The sequence below is a fragment of the Nesoenas mayeri genome (genome assembly GCF_963082525.1).
Source record: "Nesoenas mayeri genome assembly, chromosome: 6".
Classification (NCBI taxonomy): Eukaryota; Metazoa; Chordata; class Aves; order Columbiformes; family Columbidae; genus Nesoenas; species Nesoenas mayeri.
This window is the reverse complement of record NC_137545.1, coordinates 42,931,311-42,950,403: the sequence shown is the minus strand read 5'-3', so window position 1 is coordinate 42,950,403 and position 19,093 is coordinate 42,931,311. Positions and strand designations below refer to the sequence as shown.

The following is a 19,093-nucleotide window of genomic DNA, read 5'->3' as shown; positions in this document are numbered from 1 at the left end:
CCATTTAGTTAAATATAAAACCAAAAACTATAAGTTAAAATAACATTCAGATTGTATAGCACAGGCTGATGCATTTTTTTTTTTAACAATATTTACAATATTAGCCGGAGGCCAAAGTGGGAGGAAAAGAGAAGTGTAAAAACCATAAAAAACTGCACCAATTTTGTAGCAAAATATCTGTACATTTAAAAACAGATTATCATATAACTACACATTATCCGAGAAAAAAAAACCAAAACGGGACCTTCACCAGTGGTTCACATAAAGCACAACATAAAAGAAACAAAGAAATTCAGTGGTTAAATACTATACAATAAATTTTACAATTAACATATTGATGCAGCGAGACCGGGAAGGGGGAGCAGGAGGCAAAACGTGTCTTGGAAAGCAGGAATTTCTCTGCAGCCAGTTCCTCGCTGCGAGAAGATCCCGGCCCCGCGGCCCCTTCCTCACCTTCGAATGGCAAAATGTCACCTGTCACCTACCGGGACTTGAGCCTGGGCGGGGAGCTGAACCGGATTGTCCGAGGGAGCGGCGCTGGGTGTGAACCCCACCGAGCAGGGCGCGGGGCGCTTCTCCGCGCCAGGAACTGAACCGCCGCCGTCCTGCGGGTCCTAATACTGATTATGGAGATGTTAATACCTTAGTGCTAATTAATAAATACACTGTTATCCAGAAGCTGCCTCTGGCTGCAGCGCACGTGGCTCTGCCCCCTCCCCATCTGCGCATCGGCCTTGGTGCCCCAGCCCCACATGGCACAAACATCTGACCTCCCGGTGACAATGCCGAACATCCCAATGTCACCGTCGGACGTGGAGCCACATCCCTGCGGTGACACCGCTGAACATCCTGTTGTCACTGGTGGACGTGGAGCCACATCCCTGCGGTGACACTGCTGAACATCCCGTTGTCACCGGTGGACATGGAGCCACATCCCTGCGGTGACACTGCTGAACATCCTGTTGTCACTGGTGGACGTGGAGCCACATCCCTGTGGTGACACCGCTGAACATCCTGTTGTCACCAGCGGACATGGTGCCACATCCCTGCAGTGACGCCAAATATCTTGTTGTTCACCAATGGACGTGGACCCACGTCCCTCCGGTGAGGCCGAACATCTCGTCACCAATGGACATGGTGCCACATCCCTGCAGTGACAATCCCAAACATCCCGTTGTCACCGGCGGACGTGGTGCCACATCCCTGCGGTGACACAGTGGGAAAAGGGACGAGGCCCTTCCGGTAAACATATAGAAAGCCCTTAAATGTCTTCCTTTTTGTACAAACAAACCCAAACCCAGCAGAAGGCGTTGGTAAGTGCAGCTGGAGACGAGGGTCACCCCTCGGCGCCAGCACAGGAGTGCGCGGAAAAGCCGAGCGTCATCGGGTCACGACCAGTCGGGACGCGGGTCAAGGTCCACAGGAGACCAGTCACTAAACTTTCATATCAACAAACCAAACTAAACACCTCCCCCAAAAAAAACAACATGTATTTTACATTTTGGTTAAAAATACTGAATAATGTATTGGTGTAAAAAGATACCCAATCAAATCAAGTCCTATTGCTTTGATTAATTTGAGCAGGTACTTCAATTTTAGGCACTTGTTAGCTACGGTTGAGTGGAGAGCCCCTCGCTGGCGTTCCTATGCGGGTTGGAGGTGTCGGAGCCCTTTGGAAGGTCGGTGTCACGGATGCCGGGGCTGGCGAGGGCCGGCTGCAGCCTGCCGGGCTCACATGGCGATCTCGGCGCCGTTGGCGGAGCGCAGGCTCTGGTCGTCGAAGCGGCGCCGCACGCTCCTCCTCAGCGCGTCGGCCCGGCGGTACGGCTGGTTTCGAAGATCTGCGGGGAAAGCGGCGGCGGTCAGAGCGCGGCCCGGCCCGCGCACACACACACACACACACACACACACGCAGACGAGACAAGGCAAAGTCCTGCTGGAAGCCAATCAAAGCAGCTTGTGTAGGCAGAGGAGAAGGGACTTTCACCCCACCAGAGCAGAAGGCAGCGGATACGGACGAGCCCTTTCACTACGCCCCCAAGCAGCGGGTAATACTGGTGGAGGCGATGCCGGGTTAGTGAGTTGGCCTCCGGGCCGCTGGTGTTGCTGGAGCTCAGCGGGGAAGGCGACACGGGCTGAAATCAGCCTGCCCGACGTGTGTCCTGCTCCCTCCCCAGCCCCTCCAACACCGGGAGTTTTCTACAGCAGGATGAAGCTCCCTGGGGGTGCCTGGCCCAGGTGCGGGTGTTTGGCAGCACGAGGGTGGGTCTCTGCTCTCTATTTATCCATTTGCTTAAAAGAAGGTGCCCTGAGGTGCCTCAAGCCAGTTGCAAAGCTCCAGCCGCCGTCCTGCTCGGCAGGAGGGGCCAGCGCGCTTCCTCCTCATCCTCACCCAGCAAAGCTCAGCTCAACCCGTCCCGCAGCTGCTGGGGAGGGTGTGGGAGGAAGAGGAGGGAATGGAGCATGCAATGGGTTGAAAAAAGCTGGAGGTGGTGCTGATGAAGATGTGTGTTACATGAGCTGTTACAGGTGGTACAAGTGCGGCTATGTATGAGGAGCACACTTGGTGCACCTGGAGACTAATTCAAGTCAAAATATTTCTCTACTGGAAAATAGATGTGCTTTGGACTGGGCAAACCCTCCTCAAATCTCTCTTCATCTTGAGTTTAAATACAGCTCGGGAAGGCAGCGCTGGGTGCAGCCGGTGGGAGGTGCCTTTGGCTGGTTGTCCATCCCTCACATCCCCTTTGGTGGCCAGAGCAGGACTGAGATGGGGGCAGCAGAATATACAGGGAATTATGGAATTGCAGAACAGTTTGGGTTGGAAGGGACCTCAAAAGTTGCCCAGTGGGGACATCTTCGGACATCTTCACCAGCTCAGGGTGCTCAGAGCCCCGTCCAGCCTGGCCTGGGATGTCTCTGGGATGGTTCATCCACCACCTCTCTGGTACCTGGGCCAGGCTCTCCCCACCCTCACTCTGGGGCTTGGACTGTCTATCTCAGGCTAAACTTGGGGAAAAAAACGGCCAAAATGCGGCAAATATGGAGCCGGTCAGCAGCGTGTGGATCCTGCAGAGGGTGGGAATCAAGGGTCGGGTCTCCCCGGGCTTTGGGCTCTCACCAGTATTACACTCAGCCACATCTACCCCCAGCTGCCTGGCGCACAGAGAGAGGAGGAAGCCAAGTAAAAAGTGATGCTTGCCAGCTCTGTGTATCCTCCACCACCGGTGTGCTAGAAGAAATCCTTACCCTCGAGTGAACATTGGGAAATTTAGTGATATTATTCTTCTTTAGGGCTAAATAGAACAAAAAAAAAAAAAAAAGAAAAGAAAAGAAAACAAAACAGAAGACAAAATGATGGTTAAGTAAAAAAATGGGATGGAAAATGAAGAGCAAAGTCAACTCGGTGTTTGAATCCCAGGCGCGTTAGCCAGTAGAGCGGGGACGCGGCCACGGGGTTAGGAATGGGGGGACGGCCGCCCGCGCCCCCCACAACCACACTCCAAGCTGCTTTGAACATTGGCTCCAGAAGAGACTACAGCAATTAACTCGAGAGAGCAAATAACCGTCGAGCTCGTGACAGTTTGCGATTTTATTAGAAGCACTCGTAAAAATACAGACCGCGGAGGCAGGACGCTGTTGTCTTCTTAAGCCGCTGAGCCCTTAATTCAAGACAACAGCGTGGGAGACATGCGGGTTAGAGGCGCCCACACGGTGGAAATGGCTCAGTTCCATGTCAAGCTTTGCCTTGTCAGGGTTTCTGCAGCTCCAGCACATCGCTGAGTGTCTCCCCAGCTCCGTCCCCCCGTCCCTCGGTTCACGTGCTGCCCAGCGCAACCCCAGCTCTGCACACAGCGCCCTGGAACCGGCCAGCGTCTCTGGGTTTATTGACATAAAGCTGGCATGGAACTGAAGAATGTGAAATAGGGACGTGACCGGATGAGAGAAGGTTTTTATTCTAGTTGTTTTATCCCGTGTCTCACATGCAGAGAAACATGCAGGTTAGAAAGTCTACACCGCATCCCTCCTCGCAGAGTAGTTACAGACGACCCTTCCGAGGCACAAAGTCCCGCTTAGTTAATGCGGACCGCGGTTTTGCTTTGGCACGCAGCTCGGGTGTCACATGCATTTCACACAGGTGGGTGATGCCATAGAAAAGCCAAGTGAACCGTCACTTTTTGACCGCATTTGGTCTCCTCGGTCTGGAAAGCTGCCCCGAATCTGCTGCCAGCACTGGCTGCTCTATGGCATCCGTCAGGAGGGAGAGATGCCTTTGAAACGCAAATTCGGTCAAAAGCATCAAGCCCAAAGTGGATGGGATGGAATAAAAAGTCACTGGAACACAAGAACATGCGACAGAGGTGACAGAAATACAACTTGAGGTGGACGCCGGACGTCACTGTACACTCAACATTCACATGGTCCTGGCTGAGATCCGTACAAACGGGGAAGGGTCAAAAATCTACAGCAACCTTTCTTTTGGCTAAGAGCAGCAGGTGTGAAAGAGGAATAGTTTAGTAATGCAATTCCTCAGTGAGAACAGGTTCGCAGAAGAACCGAGAGCCCCGCTTGGCGGTTCGAGCGGTAAAGGGCACAGTCTTCAGCACTGCATGGGAATAACAGCCAAACAGACAGACAAACAGCCGTCAGAAGCCGATCCATCGCATTAGTACATGTTAGTGCTCGGTTACGGACGCCCAGGGATGATTTTACACCTATTTATTCTGCCTATCGCCCTGTGCTCCAGTCGGCTTGGGCAACAAGGGCGTTCTGAGTCTTTGAATAAATACTTCTTACTCTTACATCGGTTTCAAGTCATTCTTAAAGACTTTTGCCAAACGTGCTCCAGAAAAGGGAGAGTTGTTAGCGCTCTGCTCCGCATCAGCGCAGCTTTCCCCATTTGCGCTACCCAATTTAAAACAACACTACCCAATTTAAAACAACACTACCCAATTTAAAATGATGCTTTTACTTCCATACCATTGACAGAGACCTCATGGGCCAGACCCAAGTCCTACCTGACTTTCTGTGCCCACCTTTATTATTCAATAGCTTGAGGTCCTCAGAAACAGCCCAAAATGGGCAATACCAGGCACAGGACCACAGGAAATGTTTAATTTGAGTCTAGCATGCAGATGGGCTGCTGCCACACAGTTTATTTTTTACCATTTTACCAATTCTACAAGCTTCCCGGAGGCTAAAGGACTTGTAGAAGCAGTAATAGATTAGGTTAGCCAATCTGTCCTTTAAATAAAGAATATTATCTTAGGAAGCTCGTAAGGTTAAAAAGAGTTGTGAAAGCTTCAAGCATTTCAACTGTAATCTAATTGGGTAAAAATTCCCTGGCCTGTATGTATGTATGTAAAACAGCTCCCTTGCCCTCCCGCAGGAAAAATTGCTCCGAAAAGCACCCAGGAGCAGCAGCCACGGGAATCCTGCCCAAAGACCTTCTTTGTGCTTCTGTGAAAGGGAAACAAATCACTAGGAAGCTCCCAAAGCGTTAAAACCCTGTTCCTTCCACAGCACGGCTGGAGAACGTGCGGTAAAATCACAGCACCGCAGTCAGGGCAGCCGCACGGGCTAAAACTGCTCTGAGTCTGGGCAAAACGCAGTTGAGAAAGCGGCTCCTTTATCCGCAAATCCTGGCACCAAAGTCCCGGCCACAGCCGGGGGTGCTGCCCCTCGCCCCGGGTCGACGTTGCCGACCAAAGGGGGAGCAGTAAAACCAGCAGCAGTTTAGGGTCATAAATCGTTGGGGTCTGACTAACTGAACTGGCGTGACTGGGCAACGGTGCAGTGCAATTGCTGTTAGTACATTTTAATGAAAATGTAAGGCTCTTAATCATGTTAAAACATCCGTCATTCGTTCCATTTATGGGGAAAATGGGTTTCTGGGGAAGATCTGCCCGACATGCACATCCCCACCGGAGCATCGGCTGAGATCCAGCATGGAACTGGCTACTTGGAGGAGCAGGGACCGAGTAACTCCCGACATGTGCAAAGAGAAGAACCAAGAACCCACGGGCACGGACAGGCAGGTTATGGGGGTTTATTTGTTACATCCCAGGAGCAAAAGGTTCTATATTTGATTCCCAGCATATAAACAATTTCCTAAGCTGGGCTCGAGTCACGCTTTTAAGTACACAAAGCGCTTGCGATAGCTACTAGGCAGATACAGATTTTCATCCTTTGTGAAAGGGCCTCTCGGATTACGGAACAAAAGGTGTTTACCTGTTATAATGTCTTCGATAGCGCCATCCTTCCCTTCGTACACGTGCCTGTTATCCTTGACTTGCCGCCGCCTGAGCTCTGCAATCAGCTCCTGCTGCTGCCTCTTTGTTTTATGTGAAGGAGACTGAAAGCCAAGAAAAGAGGATTTGTAAAAACCCACCCCCAGCAGCCCTGAATGTCAAAAACCAGCTGATCCCCATCAGCAAACAGTAATTGTCACTTTTTTGCCCAATTTTGCATGAGTAGGAAAACACAGGTGTGCAGAGAGCTCACGTCCCACGGAAAGGACGGGCAGAGCCACAAGTTATCCCGGCCAGGCAGCTTTTCTTTCTTAGGTTTGTAATTTATTTCCAAGGCTTCTCATCGCTTGGAACTGGAGCTCCAAGCTCTTCCCTCTCAAAAGCATCAGGGAGCGGAGGAGAAGAGGCTTTTCCTCAGCGGGAAAAGCTGGGCTGGGATTAAAGATCCCAACAGCAGCTGCAGGAAGCAGCACCAGCCAACTAAGTGGCCACCTGAGAGCCCGGGGAAACTGTCTCTAGCAAATCCAAACTCCACAAAAAACCCACATCAGGAAAGTTCCTATTAAAGGAAGGGTCTGGGGACAATGGGTCCTTGTCCTGTTATCGACGGGCGGTTCCACATACCGAACACCAAGCGTGTTTTAGACAGAGCCGAGGCCAGAGCAGGACAAAGTTCAGCTGACAGCAATGATAACGAGATAATTTGGTCTATTCAGTTTTTCTTAATTTTGCATCATTTAAAGTAGCAGAACCACACACTTGTATTCTTTCAGCTTATTTGGGTTCTCTCCTCATATGGAGAAAACTTGCACAGACTATTTATAGGCAACTATAAGTCTGGGCAACTGAAGGGGAGGTCTGTGAGCTCTCAGGAGAAACACATGAACACGATGGCTCCGGCTGTAAGATGATCCGCTTCGTACCTTCTGGTCCTGCTGCTCCATCAGTGCTTCTTGCTCCATGAGTTTTTCCATTAAGGCCTGCTCCTGCTTTTTTCTCAACTCATTCTCTTCTTCTGCTTGCTATTTATCACGAAAAAACACAGGTTAGAGCTTCCCGTTGCTAGAGGGAACTGGAACATTACAAATGAGTAACACCATCACTTGCCGCCACGGGGCTTTCCAAGGAAGAGAGCTGATATACTCTGAACACAATCTGAACAAAACTGGGCTGGGAGAGACCTTCCTAAACCACACAAACCCTCCTCTCCCAGCCCCAAAAGACAAGTCTCAGCTGCAGCCACTCAGAAGTTCCAATTTCTGAGGACTCCTCCAGCGCCTCAGCCAGCCGTGTTGTCTCTCGGCCCTGAAAATAATCCCCGAACCACTATTTGTGCTGCCCTGAGCTGGTGTTGCTGTGCTGTTGGGGATGGCTCACGTTCTGTCAAAGCTAGAGGGAGCCAAGAGCCGTTCTGTTGGGAAGAGAGGAGAAGAGAGAGAAGAGAGAAGAGAGAAGGGAAAAGAGAGAAGAGAGAAGAGAGAAGAGAGAAGAGAGAAGAGAGAAGAGAGAAGAGAGAAGAGAGAAGAGAGAAGAGAGAAGAGAAGATGCTCCATTTACCTTGTAGGCCTTCACAAACCGGACAAACACTGGGAAAAAGACCGAGGGGGGTGTTGTCTTAGGATTTTCGCCAAAGTACTTCACAGCATCGTCGAAGGCATCCTACAAAAAGCACAGATTTACTGCGTTGCACAGATTTCAAGATAAACTCACCACCCACTGCTGCAGTTCTCATTGTAAAGGGTGTAGATGTCCTCTGCGTGTGAAACCCTTGGCTCAGAGCAGCACAACTGGAGACAGACTATTTAGCAGCGCCTGTTGCAATAGGACAAGGGGTGATGGTTTAAACTAAAGGAGGGAGATTCAGGCTGGACATGAGGAGGGAATTGTTGCCCTGAGGGTGGTGAGAGCCTGGCCCAGGTTGGCCAGAGAGGTGGTGGCTGAACCATCCCTGGAGACATCCCAGGCCAGGCTGGACGGGGCTCTGAGCAACCGGAGCTGGTGCAGATGTCCCTGCTCACGGCAGGGGGGCACTGGGGGAGCTGGGAAGCGCCCTTCAACCCAAACCATCCTGTGGTTCTTTGATCTACATCTAGAACTTGAACTCAGGACCAAATCCCCAACCTTGCTGCACCTTCTCCTCCTCATGTGCACATCAAAGCCCATCCTTGGCAGTGACATGCTGCCATTCACTCGCACCCCCTCACCACACCCCGAGAATAAAGCAATACCTGGGCTATTTTGGCGTCGTCCTGCAGTTTCTTCAGCTTCCCTTCGTTGTTCTGAATGAACTCCTTCAGCATCGTGTTGTGGTCGTGCATGGTGTACTCGCGCTTTGTCAGATCCAGGCCTCTCTGCAGCTCCTTCACGTCCAAGAGGACATTTTCAAGAGACACTAGGGAATACAACAAAAATGCCACATGTTGGGCAAATGCCTGAACCCACAGGTTGACCAATTCCCCACTGAGGTGCCCATGGCACGGGTGCCACCACCGCTGGCCAGACACAGGAGGGTGACGGTACCTGCGGCCGCCTTCTCCACGTAATGCAGCTCGTTGTAGAAGAGGGAGACGTGCTGGTACTTCTCCTTGACCACGTTTGAAATATAGTGCAGCAGGGTCTGCTTTCGGTCCGTCGACTTTGTTTCCAGGAGCTGGGGAGAGAAGGCAAAGAGGTCTCTGGGTGGAGGAGCAGAGTGCAGCAAAGTGACCCTCCCTGCTGTTCCTCCGTCTGATAGGGACGGCTGCAAACTCTCATTTAAGTGTTTTGCAGGTGGTTTTCAAGCCGTGGTCTGCAGAGCCCCCGAAGACATGTGCCCTCAACTACGCAGCCCCCAAAACTACAATAAGCAGCCACTCGCCATGTCCGTGAAACGCGTTTTCCCCAAAAAACACAGCCCTGAGCACCTCTGGTTTACTTACCAGGTCTAAACTCTGCAGTTTAAATCCATACACGGCTCCCCGTTTACTGCTGTTCATGTAGTTTCCGAGAGCCAGGATTATCTGCCGGGATGGAACAGAGTGTGAATTTTCGGGACAAACGCCTGGTACGTCAGAAAGCTCCTCAAGGGTCACTGCAATGTCAGCATCTCAGTGCACCGGTGAGTGGTTGAGTTATTGAACGTATCCAAAATCAGACCTACCTCCAGTATTTTCTTCAGCTTTTGGGATGACTTTATTGAGACAGATGCAGCTATTATTGCGTGAAGTTGCTGCAGGCAGAACACATGAAGAGCTTTGGTTAATGCATGTCCAACCCAAGAGTAAAATTAACATCTGAACACTCACATTCTGAAAAAACCCCTCTTGTTTTCCAGGCACAGCACAGGCCCCAGCAGGAATGTCATCCTGCCCTGACACGTCAGGATTTCAAACAGTTCGCTTGCGCCGCGGATTTACCACACTCAGATGTGGCTGGTAAAGGTGTATTTACATTTCAGTCCCAACGAGTGTGCAAGATGCATCAGGCTGAATGGGACACGCTCCAAAGAGCCCGTGGACTGATTGTAACTTTTCCTGATGATACAAACAACTGGATTTTCATTTAAACCAGAGTAAAGAAATAGGACAGTATGGAGCAGTGCCGGGTACAAACAGCACCTGGGATTTCAGCTATTGATATATGAAAACATAGCTAGAAAACCACTCTTCTATTTGTATAATTGTTTCTTGTTCTGTCTCTGTGAGAACTGACAATGACCCCACAGCACCCAAACCTCCTCTCTGTCTCAGAAAAATTCAGATGTCCCCAGGGGTTGTCCCCAGCTCACCGGGGTCAGCATCTGGATGCTCTCCGCGAAGTTGCCTATGAAGGCCATGATGGTCATCTTCTGCATCAGCCTCTCGATCTTGCTGAACTGCATCATGAAGCGGTCCTCGTCCGACAGGTTCTCGATGGGTTTGCGCTCCCGCTCGTAGAGCCGCAGCACCTTCACTTCATTCTCGGTGGGCAGGAACCGCATCAGGCATTCCACAAAATCCACCGGCAACGTCTTCAGGTCAAACCTGCGCGGGACCCGACCAGAAGAAGCCGTGTTACGACAAGGCTCTACGCAAAATGATGGAACAGCAAAAGAAGGGAGGAGGCGGCCAAAGACGTGACCTCTGCCTCCTGCGCTGCAGGAGCCTGAGTCATGAGAAACTACAAAGATGCTCAGAAGTTCCTCCTGCTCTCGTGGCCCTGGCTGGGGTGGGGACATGGTCCTGCACAGGAAGCTGTGAACGAGGTTCCTGTGCTGATGGGAACGTGCTGCTGGGCACCCTGTTTGTGTTTCCAAAGATGTGCTCGTTCCTCCCACTCCTCCGTGGCCACGCTTCATTTTTATGAGAGAAGATAGGTGGGGAGGAGCAGATAGCAGTTTTATTTAATTGAAGTGATACAGTGACATAAAACTGCAAGTTTGTATTTTAATTCAAGGGAACCTGATTTCTGTGAATTTCAAACCTTCCATCCAGATGCAAAAACGTTTACACCAACTGCCGGTTCAAAACCATTCCACCTACCAAAAACCACAGTAAATTTCAAACATCATTTCTTTGCTGACAAGTGTTTTACTCACACGTGAATGGCTTTGCATATTTCATCCGCCGTTTTCCCAGCTTTTCTCAAAGTAATGGCAAGATTTTTGGCTCTGTTGGCATCCAGTAACGTGACTTTGTTCGAGCCTTTCTGCGTTATCTTTTGCTTGCTTGAAGTAAGATCAATGGCTGGACCTTGGGCTTTAGTTTTGAATATTTCTTCAAATTCGTCCACATTTAAATCCTAAAAAGGAAAGAAAATTATTTATCCCTCCCATAGCAAATGGTAAAACCTGCGCTGCCCCACATTGTGCCAGCTCTGCTTTGTGAACCCTGCAGCACCATGATTACAGTCAAGAGCTCCAACCAGGGGCTGCGGGATGTAACAAACTCCCGAGTTCTGTGTTCAGAAAATTCAACCTCCACCCATAATAGGTCCATAGATGTTCAAAAGTTCAGGAAAATACTCACGGGAGCACCCAGGCTTCCCCCGGCCATGGGCACGTAAGACCTGTGTGCTTGGCTCTGCTCTGTGCGCCTTTAGGTTTCCTTCCCCAACATGCAGCCACCACCCAAGCTTAACTCCTATAGGCCAGACCAGCAATTTTAGGCTGGGAAAAATGCATCTTCCTCATCCTGGTTGATATGTTTTAAACAAATGCACACAACACGGATGCAGTCTTTATAACTGATACTGCCAGCTACCATCCCTAGTTCTCCACCAAGGGGCTCGTGTTGCCTTTCCTAATGGGTGCCAGGGGCCACAGGATGAGTTATTTGCCAAAATAACTGCTGTAAGCTTCACCTTCTTAATGGAAAGGGCTGTGGGGCATTGGACCAGGCTGCCCAGGGCAGTGCTGGAGTCACCATCCCTGGAGGGGTGGACAGACGGACATGAGGTTCTCAGGACATGAGGCAGTGCCAGGGGTGGGTTAATGGTTGGACGTGATGATCATAAAGGTCTTTCCCAACCAAAACAGTTCTATGATTCTAATCTATCCCTGCAAAGACTGATATTCACACGTATTATGGCCAGAAGCAGGAGGCAGCAGGCAGAACTCGTACCTCCAGGATCCTTTCGTCATCTATTTCGTTGAAGACCGTCCCATTGATCTGGTTGGGTTTGAGGGCAACCCAGTTGAACACCGGCATGCGGAACTTGGTCTTGATCGGCTTCTTGATTTTCACAGCTAAAGAGAGCAGAGGAGAGGAAATGTCAAAGTCCCCAGCTGCTGAACGACCCCCCACGTGCCCAGGCTGCAGCCTTGAGTCACCATTTCAGCACCAGAGGAAGAACTGGCCAGAGCTAAAGGGTCATACTGGGAAGCCTGGGAAGATCTTGCTGCCTCGACAGACAAACAGCACACACAGCTGGTCTGTGTCACAAAACTCCATGCAGAATAGGTGACAAGAAGACAAAAAAGCCCCTTTCGCAAGGTTTTGGTATAGGGAACGGCCCCACTGCGGTGGGGCAGGGCTGCTCCTCACCAGCTTTGTCTTTTAAAGCAGCACCGTGAGCTTTAACATGGTTCACATACCAGATTTAATCTTCTTGTGCTGTGCAGAACCACTAAACGATTTAGTAACTTAACAGAGCAGCTAAGAAAATGAAGCTGCACTGTCCTCATTAATGTGCGAGCAGAGTACAAAAATCAGTGCTGGAGCAATGAAAGACACTTTCCTGTTCCTATTCCTAACAGGTCTGGGACGTACATGAATAATTTCTGTAATTCAGTTCTCATTTCTTTGTATCTTGCTGTAAACATGAACTTGTTAGTCGCTACAAGATCAGGATGTTCATTAAAATGACGAATCAACGATGCGGGGACGGAGCGCATTTGGTTTGGCCCAGTGTTGCCCCCCGACTTGTGCCCCCTGCAGCAGGGGCAATCTTGCTCAATATCTCCCTCTCCGCAGAGGTGCTGGACTTTTTCCCCTCGACTTCAGAAAATTGCCACATTCCCAGGCTGCAAAGCACTTGAGCAAGTAATTATTTGACTTCCCCCTAAGGATGCTGTGTGTATGTTTTTGCCAGGACAGAGATGACCTGTATCAGGGGACGGTCCCGTTGTGCACCAGAGCTGGGTGAATGCTCAAAACATTTCTCTCGCTTTGTTATCCCACTTTAAAAACAAGAATTGAGATGTGTGTCCATGTCTCTCTCATGCTCATACTCATTTTGCAGGGACATCACGAAAAATAAATTACTGGCACAAGTATTTACTTGAAACAAAGAACCGCAAGTGAATAACAGGGAACGTACACAATATGCAGCTGTATGTTTTGAGAATTATACTTATCCAACTGGAATACGCGAACACACGTGATCAGCTTCTGCTCATCTAAACCAAAGAGTTCTACTCTTTGCTTAATTAATGTGATTACTTCAAAATAATTCCTAAAATAAATTTTTAAAAAAGCCATGGCTTTTTCCATCTGAAGCACTCATGAAAAATACATTTTCCACTCGTGCATACATTAGAATAGATTATTAACTGGGTCACTTGAGGACAGGGAAGGGAGCTGATTGCCTGCTGGGCCAGCTCCTGATGTAGCAAAATGTCTTCAAGCTCCCCTTTTTCCCCCGTCACAAAGTGGGGTGATGTCCACGCGTGGCCTGTCCCTGGTGGCACCGGGACCGCAGCGTGGGGTGGCTCTAAAGAAACCACCCGTCTTAATGACTTGCTGAAGTGCTTTGCTTAATCAGGGGCTCCCAGGTGCCATGTCCCGCTGGTTGGCCGTGTCCCCAAAGCCACCGAGGGCCCCCCTCCCCAGGGCAGCCCCGCACACACATGGGCACGGCACAGGGGGACACAGGCAAGTATTAATACTTAGCAGAAAGCAACCTACAGAAGAGCTTGATGGGCCCGTCTTAGCAGGAAGCAGAAAGAACAGAGAGAAAAAAAGTGTTAGTGATGGTCAGAGAAGCTGAATTTGTTATTCCGCTGACCCCCCTCTGACCCAGCAGGTCCCTGCCCTGAGAAACGCTCCTTTGAGCACAGACACCACGTCAACAAGAGGTGTTTTCACTCTCCTTCCCTCTCCGAACCACCTGAAGAACAAAATACCCCTCCCAGCTGGCTTTGGGCATCTCAGCCCAGCACCAAACCCCAAACCTTCGCTGTGCCACATCGTTTGTGTCTTTTTCTTTTGGTAATATGCCCTGGGACCCTCTCATTTCATGATGTATTCGGCTTTCAGAGGAAACTTTAAAGGCTGGCATACTTCAGCAGTTTGGGGGCTGTTTTGTTTTGTTTTATCAAAAAAAGCTATTAATCAGAGCTCTTCTTTCTGGACTCATATCATGCTCTTGAGATTTCCCGGAGGGGAGCTGTGCGATACCAATTAGCATTCACTTGCTTGGCATATATCACAGAGTGCATAAAAACATAATTAAAGACAGACAGTAAATTTCTCTTCCTTCCAAAAGAAAATCACAAAAAAGTTTGCCATTTTTTTGCACAGACATTTCTTCATCAGCTCCTAAGAAGAAATCAAAACCACGAAGCTCCGCGTTTCTTTCCAAACCCATATTTGGTTCGCTTAAAGCCAAGAAATGATCACGTTTGAAAAGTATTTTTGGCGGTAGCTTTAGTTTCAGTGGAGAAGCCATCTCTTCCAGACCAAATCAAAACCGTTGGGTTGATAAATGCTCTTTGCTTTTACAAAGCGCTTGAAGGGTGATGCCACTAAGAGATAAGGGACGGCGTCCAGGTGATGAACCAAGCGGTGCCTCGGCACCCTGACCTCGTGGGGCGGCGACGGGCAGAGGGGCGGCGCGGGGTTTACCTGCGAGCCCTGAGTTGAAGACCACGGTGGGGGAGGCTGTCCCGGGCAGCGGCGGCGCGGACGGCGGGGGCGGCGGCGGCAGCGGAGCCGCAGGAGCCGCATCCAGAGACGGACCCGGCAGCGGCGGCGGGGGCGGCGGTGGGGGCGGCGGCGGAGGCGGCGGCATCGGCACCGACACGGGGCCGTTTTGCACTGGGAAATGAAGGGAAAAGGAGGTATTACCATGAGCACATGCAGAAAAGTCACAGCAGCCACCTTGTCCCCCACTAGACATCTGCGCTCCGCCACCACGCCGGCTCTAGCAGTTGTTGGAGCCTTCGCCAAAGTACTTCGGTGTGTTAGCCCAGGAGGAAACTACCCTAATGAAAGCAGTGAGTACTTTTTTCTGTCAACTGAAGGGCTAAGAAATGGATCAACAAACACGGGAGCCACCCATGAGTGAGTGTGACTACAGCTGGGGACCTCAGCATCCTCGGCCACTGCCAGGTGCCAGCTCATCACAGCCAGTGGTGGTTTTGTCACAGAATCATAGAATCATAGAATCATTCTGGTTGGAAGAGACCCTGAAGACTGAGTCCACCCATACCCTAACTGTAGCACTAAACCATGGCAAAGTAAAGCCGCTGTGACCGTCCCCAACACCAGGAACTGGCCAGCCCACCTCTTGGGGACAAAACACTTCTCACCTGCCTCAGACGCTGCTGCCAAGGTGGGTAACGGCGGGGGAGGTGGTGGCAATGGCACTGAAGACGCAGCTCCGGCCCCCAGTGTGACACACGTGCCAGCCGCAGCCTCTGGCCCTGCCGGCACCATCCCGGAGGCCAGCGCGACTGGGAGGATGGAGATGTCACCGTCCCCTTTCTTCTGGATCTTAATGGTTCCCTGCTTCTCCAGTTCGTGGATCTTTTTCTCCAGCGTCGACTGGCGCTGGATGGCTTCTTCTTTTTCTTTCACCATTTTTCTCAAGGTGTGAACTTGGGTATTTGCATCTTTGTAGATTTCCTGAAAATGCCGCAGAAACGAGGAATTTGCACTTGTTTTCGTGAGACGCAACACCAGAAACAGAACAGCCTGACATGGGACAGTCACTGCACCAGGCACTACCTTACAAGGAGCTTTGGTGTAAACCATACGTCCTTGGTGGTTAGGAAGAATTAGTTTTTCCCAAGCTGGCAGCAACGCCATCCTGGGAGAAATGTCACCCATGGGCACCAGCACCCGGGGGTGCAGAATTCCTCACCATTGCTTTTTCATGATGTCTCCCAATCCTTATGCTAGTTTTAAACATATAGTGTAGATATGCCACCTGGATTTGGACTTTATCAGAGAGTTTCTGGTGCGTTGCCGGTTGAAATCCAGCCTAGGCTCAAAATTAGGGAGCTAACAGAAGTCCATGGCCTGTTACAAGAGTCATTACCTCCCGAACACAAGGCGCGCAGGAGATCCATCACTACACCCAACCAGAGCTGCCTCGTCGCCCTTACCCGAATCACGTCCAGTTCTTTGTTCCGTTGCATAAGCTGTTTTTCCAGTTCCACAATCTTTGCCATGGCTTCGTTCTCCGTATCTTGGAGTTTTTCAGATAACTATCGTTCGAAAGAGAAAGAGATTATTTAAGTGGGTAACAGTAGTTTCTCAGCCAAAATACTGGAGCAGCGGTACGCGGTAAATTATTGATATTCCACCAAATTCTGAAGTCTTTCTTTGGAAAGCGAGGGGGTTCATGCAATTGGGGGGCACCAAGTGTCCCACTGATGGTTCCTCAGATGGTGGCCATTGGCCTTCAGCTACGACCAGAAGTAACCTGGCTGGACTGGACCTATGAACCTGTCCAGGTACAAGAGCCCACTCTATAATAAAGCTCTTAAAATGCAATTATTTTCTTATTTTCATCTACACTAAGTCTCACCTGAAACTCCCAAACCCCCCTGAACACCACAGTGGACATGTTGCAAAACCAACAGACACTGAAGTGGTGGAACCTGTAGATATCACCTCTCACAATGCAGCTAATTCATTTAGCAATGAATGAAACAATGTTTGTGGGTTTTTTCTCAAGCTCTTTTGATTTATTGTTACTTTTTGCCAGCCCCACTGCTCCTGCTGCCTTTTCCATCACCGGGCTGCAGAGGGGGCACCGCTTGCTGTGCTGTTGAGATAAAACTCCTCCAATTCTATTCTGAGTATTTTTGTCAACACACAGCAGAAAATTACGTCCATGCTCCTGGGATAAGTTTAGTTTATAGAACAAGAGATCAGAAGCAAACCTTAAACATTTGCCACTTTCCTATCAGGCCAACAGAGAACTTATGAACAGATCTTGGTAGCAAGCAGAGCATCCATTAACTAAAATATGCAGCATATGAGATTCAAAATACAGCATGAAAGCACCCAGGGAGTTTATCTGCATGAGATGTCCCAAACTCCTTCATTGGCCAAATATCTGATTATTCCTCCAGACAGAAGCACAGTAGTACAAAGGCTTCTGCTAAAATAAGCACTTCTCAGCCCAAAGGCTGTAGCCCCTTGTGCTGAAATGGGCAGCGGCAAAGCCCACGTGCAGAGCGGGTTCTGAACTGCTTCAGACACAGAGGCAACAAAGTTTGCTACTAACATGGGAAATATTTTCTTCCAGTTCTTCAACTCTTTCCAGGGCTGCATTCTTGGTCTCAGCATCCTCCAGCAAAGCTCCCACATCAAAAACGTTATCCAGGTACGCTTGGATTTGCACCTGCAGTTTGTCGCTCTCTGTGTGCTTCAGTTTCTGGAAATCACAGAATCACAGGATGGTTTGTGTTAGAGGGACGTTCCCAGCTCCCCCAGTGCCCCCCCTGCCATGACAGGGACATCTGCACCAGCTCAGGGTGCTCAGAGCCCCGTCCAGCCTGGCCTGGGATGTCTCCAGGGATGGTTCAGCCACCGCCTCTCTGGCCAACCTGTTCCAGGCTCTCACCACCCTCAGGGCAACAATTCCTTCCCCATGTCCAGCCTGAATTTCCCTCCTTTAGTATAAAACCAACCCTGCACTGGCTGCCCTTCGCAGCAAGAGGGCCACAGACAGCAAACGGGACAGGAGAGCGGTGGCAGCTCAGGCCACTTCCACCACCCAGGAGAACACTTTGCACTTTAACATTAGCTGGGGGTCATAAGTGAATAAATTGTAATTTTTGAAGACCAAACATCCAGAGCTTTGAAACTCTCTGGATTCGAGAGCTCAGATGCTAAACAGCATCTTCTGTTACTACAGAGGATACTACTGCTTTCCTCTGTGCTTGCTCCTTGACCCTGGCAAGCTCTGGATCCACCAGATCCACTTGGTATCGCCATGTACAAGTATTTCTTGCAGACAGCAACCGGCCTCTCTCCTGGTTACCGCTGAGCAAAGCCAGCAGGGACAGATGAGCCCCTCGCCAACACGAGCACCACTATCATGTCTGCGCTCCCAGGGAACAGGAGAGGGAAAATTACAGAAGGGAAAATATAAAAGCAGCTTTCTTCTGCAGGAGAGCGTTTGCCACGGGGTGCCAGAAAACGCCTGGCTGTCAGGAGACAACGGCAAGGAGCGTTTTCTTACATGGAGATGCAGTGGGCCTGGGCAGCACCTGAGCCGGGCTCAGACGAGCCCTGCAGGCACGGCGGGAGGTCAGGGACGTGGCACGGGCGAGGACCACTGCGGTTCATCCTCCCTTTGTTATAAGGCGAAGCTACAAATTTAGCTCCCTGTCTGTAATTGCAGTTACCCGCAGCTGATGTCCCTCTGCAGGGGCGGCTCCAGGCCACGGCCACGGGCCCGGCCAAGGCACCGTGTTTTCAGCACACACTACGGCACATCGCTGCCCTCCCGAAAGCGCTGGGGTGAGGGGGTTTAAGGAGGATTATGGCTCAGCTGGGCAGATTTGGCACTGGGGGACATGGTGTGGACCCTCCACATCCAGCCTGTACCCCCAGGCAGGGCTCAGCCCAGGGGGACAGCAGAGCCGGGCGTGTAGACCCAGCTTATACTCACGTCCAGGTACTCATCCAGGCCAAGCTTTGTAAATTCATACTGCAGGTGGACCCTGAAGTTCATGTCCTCCACCGAGTGGACAACGATGTTGATGAACTGCATGCAGGCCACCTGCAAGGAGAAGCGCGGCGCGTGAGAGCGGGCGATGGCGCGGCCCCGGCTGCCCCCGAATCCCGCGCGTCGAGGGGCCCCACGGCTCAGGATGACCACATTTCCTTGTGGTTGCTACGAGGAGAAACTGCGATCCGCTGCTCTGCAGCCGGGGCTGGATTCAGGCTGCGATAAAGGCAAACACAGGTTCCAAAAGTGAAGTCATGTCTGCAGAGTCTACCTTTACTGCGTGCCGGTGAACGCTCGCCATGCCAGCTCGCATGGCCAGACATCGTGCAAGCACACAAGCTCTTAAGAAAACAATGCTGTTTCTGAAACGGCCTGTAAAAGTGAAGATTAATTTTGCAAACTGGAACCCCCAGCTTAGGAAACGGGACTTGCACAAAAGGCGCTTTGTTGGTTGCAGAAAGCACATTTCCAAA

The 19,093-nt window shown here is 50.6% G+C and overlaps 1 protein-coding gene across 1 annotated transcript in view; it reads right to left on the bottom strand.

Annotated features, from left to right (window-relative positions):
* Window positions 1-1,731: 1,731 nt before the first annotated feature.
* FMNL2 (formin like 2) overlaps window positions 1,732-19,093 on the bottom strand; it is a gene marked incomplete at both ends in the record, with an annotated part of 128,845 nt that continues 111,483 nt past the window's right edge. Inside the window, 16 exons of the mRNA XM_080347215.1 lie at window positions 1,732-1,841; window positions 6,232-6,355; window positions 7,175-7,273; window positions 7,809-7,910; window positions 8,480-8,643; window positions 8,772-8,901; window positions 9,170-9,250; window positions 9,391-9,459; window positions 10,018-10,252; window positions 10,807-11,009; window positions 11,831-11,955; window positions 14,555-14,746; window positions 15,241-15,556; window positions 16,039-16,140; window positions 17,169-17,318; window positions 18,561-18,671. Coding sequence (XP_080203341.1) covers window positions 1,732-1,841; window positions 6,232-6,355; window positions 7,175-7,273; window positions 7,809-7,910; window positions 8,480-8,643; window positions 8,772-8,901; window positions 9,170-9,250; window positions 9,391-9,459; window positions 10,018-10,252; window positions 10,807-11,009; window positions 11,831-11,955; window positions 14,555-14,746; window positions 15,241-15,556; window positions 16,039-16,140; window positions 17,169-17,318; window positions 18,561-18,671 — 2,313 coding nt within the window. The remainder of the gene's footprint in view (window positions 1,842-6,231; window positions 6,356-7,174; window positions 7,274-7,808; window positions 7,911-8,479; window positions 8,644-8,771; window positions 8,902-9,169; window positions 9,251-9,390; window positions 9,460-10,017; window positions 10,253-10,806; window positions 11,010-11,830; window positions 11,956-14,554; window positions 14,747-15,240; window positions 15,557-16,038; window positions 16,141-17,168; window positions 17,319-18,560; window positions 18,672-19,093) is intronic.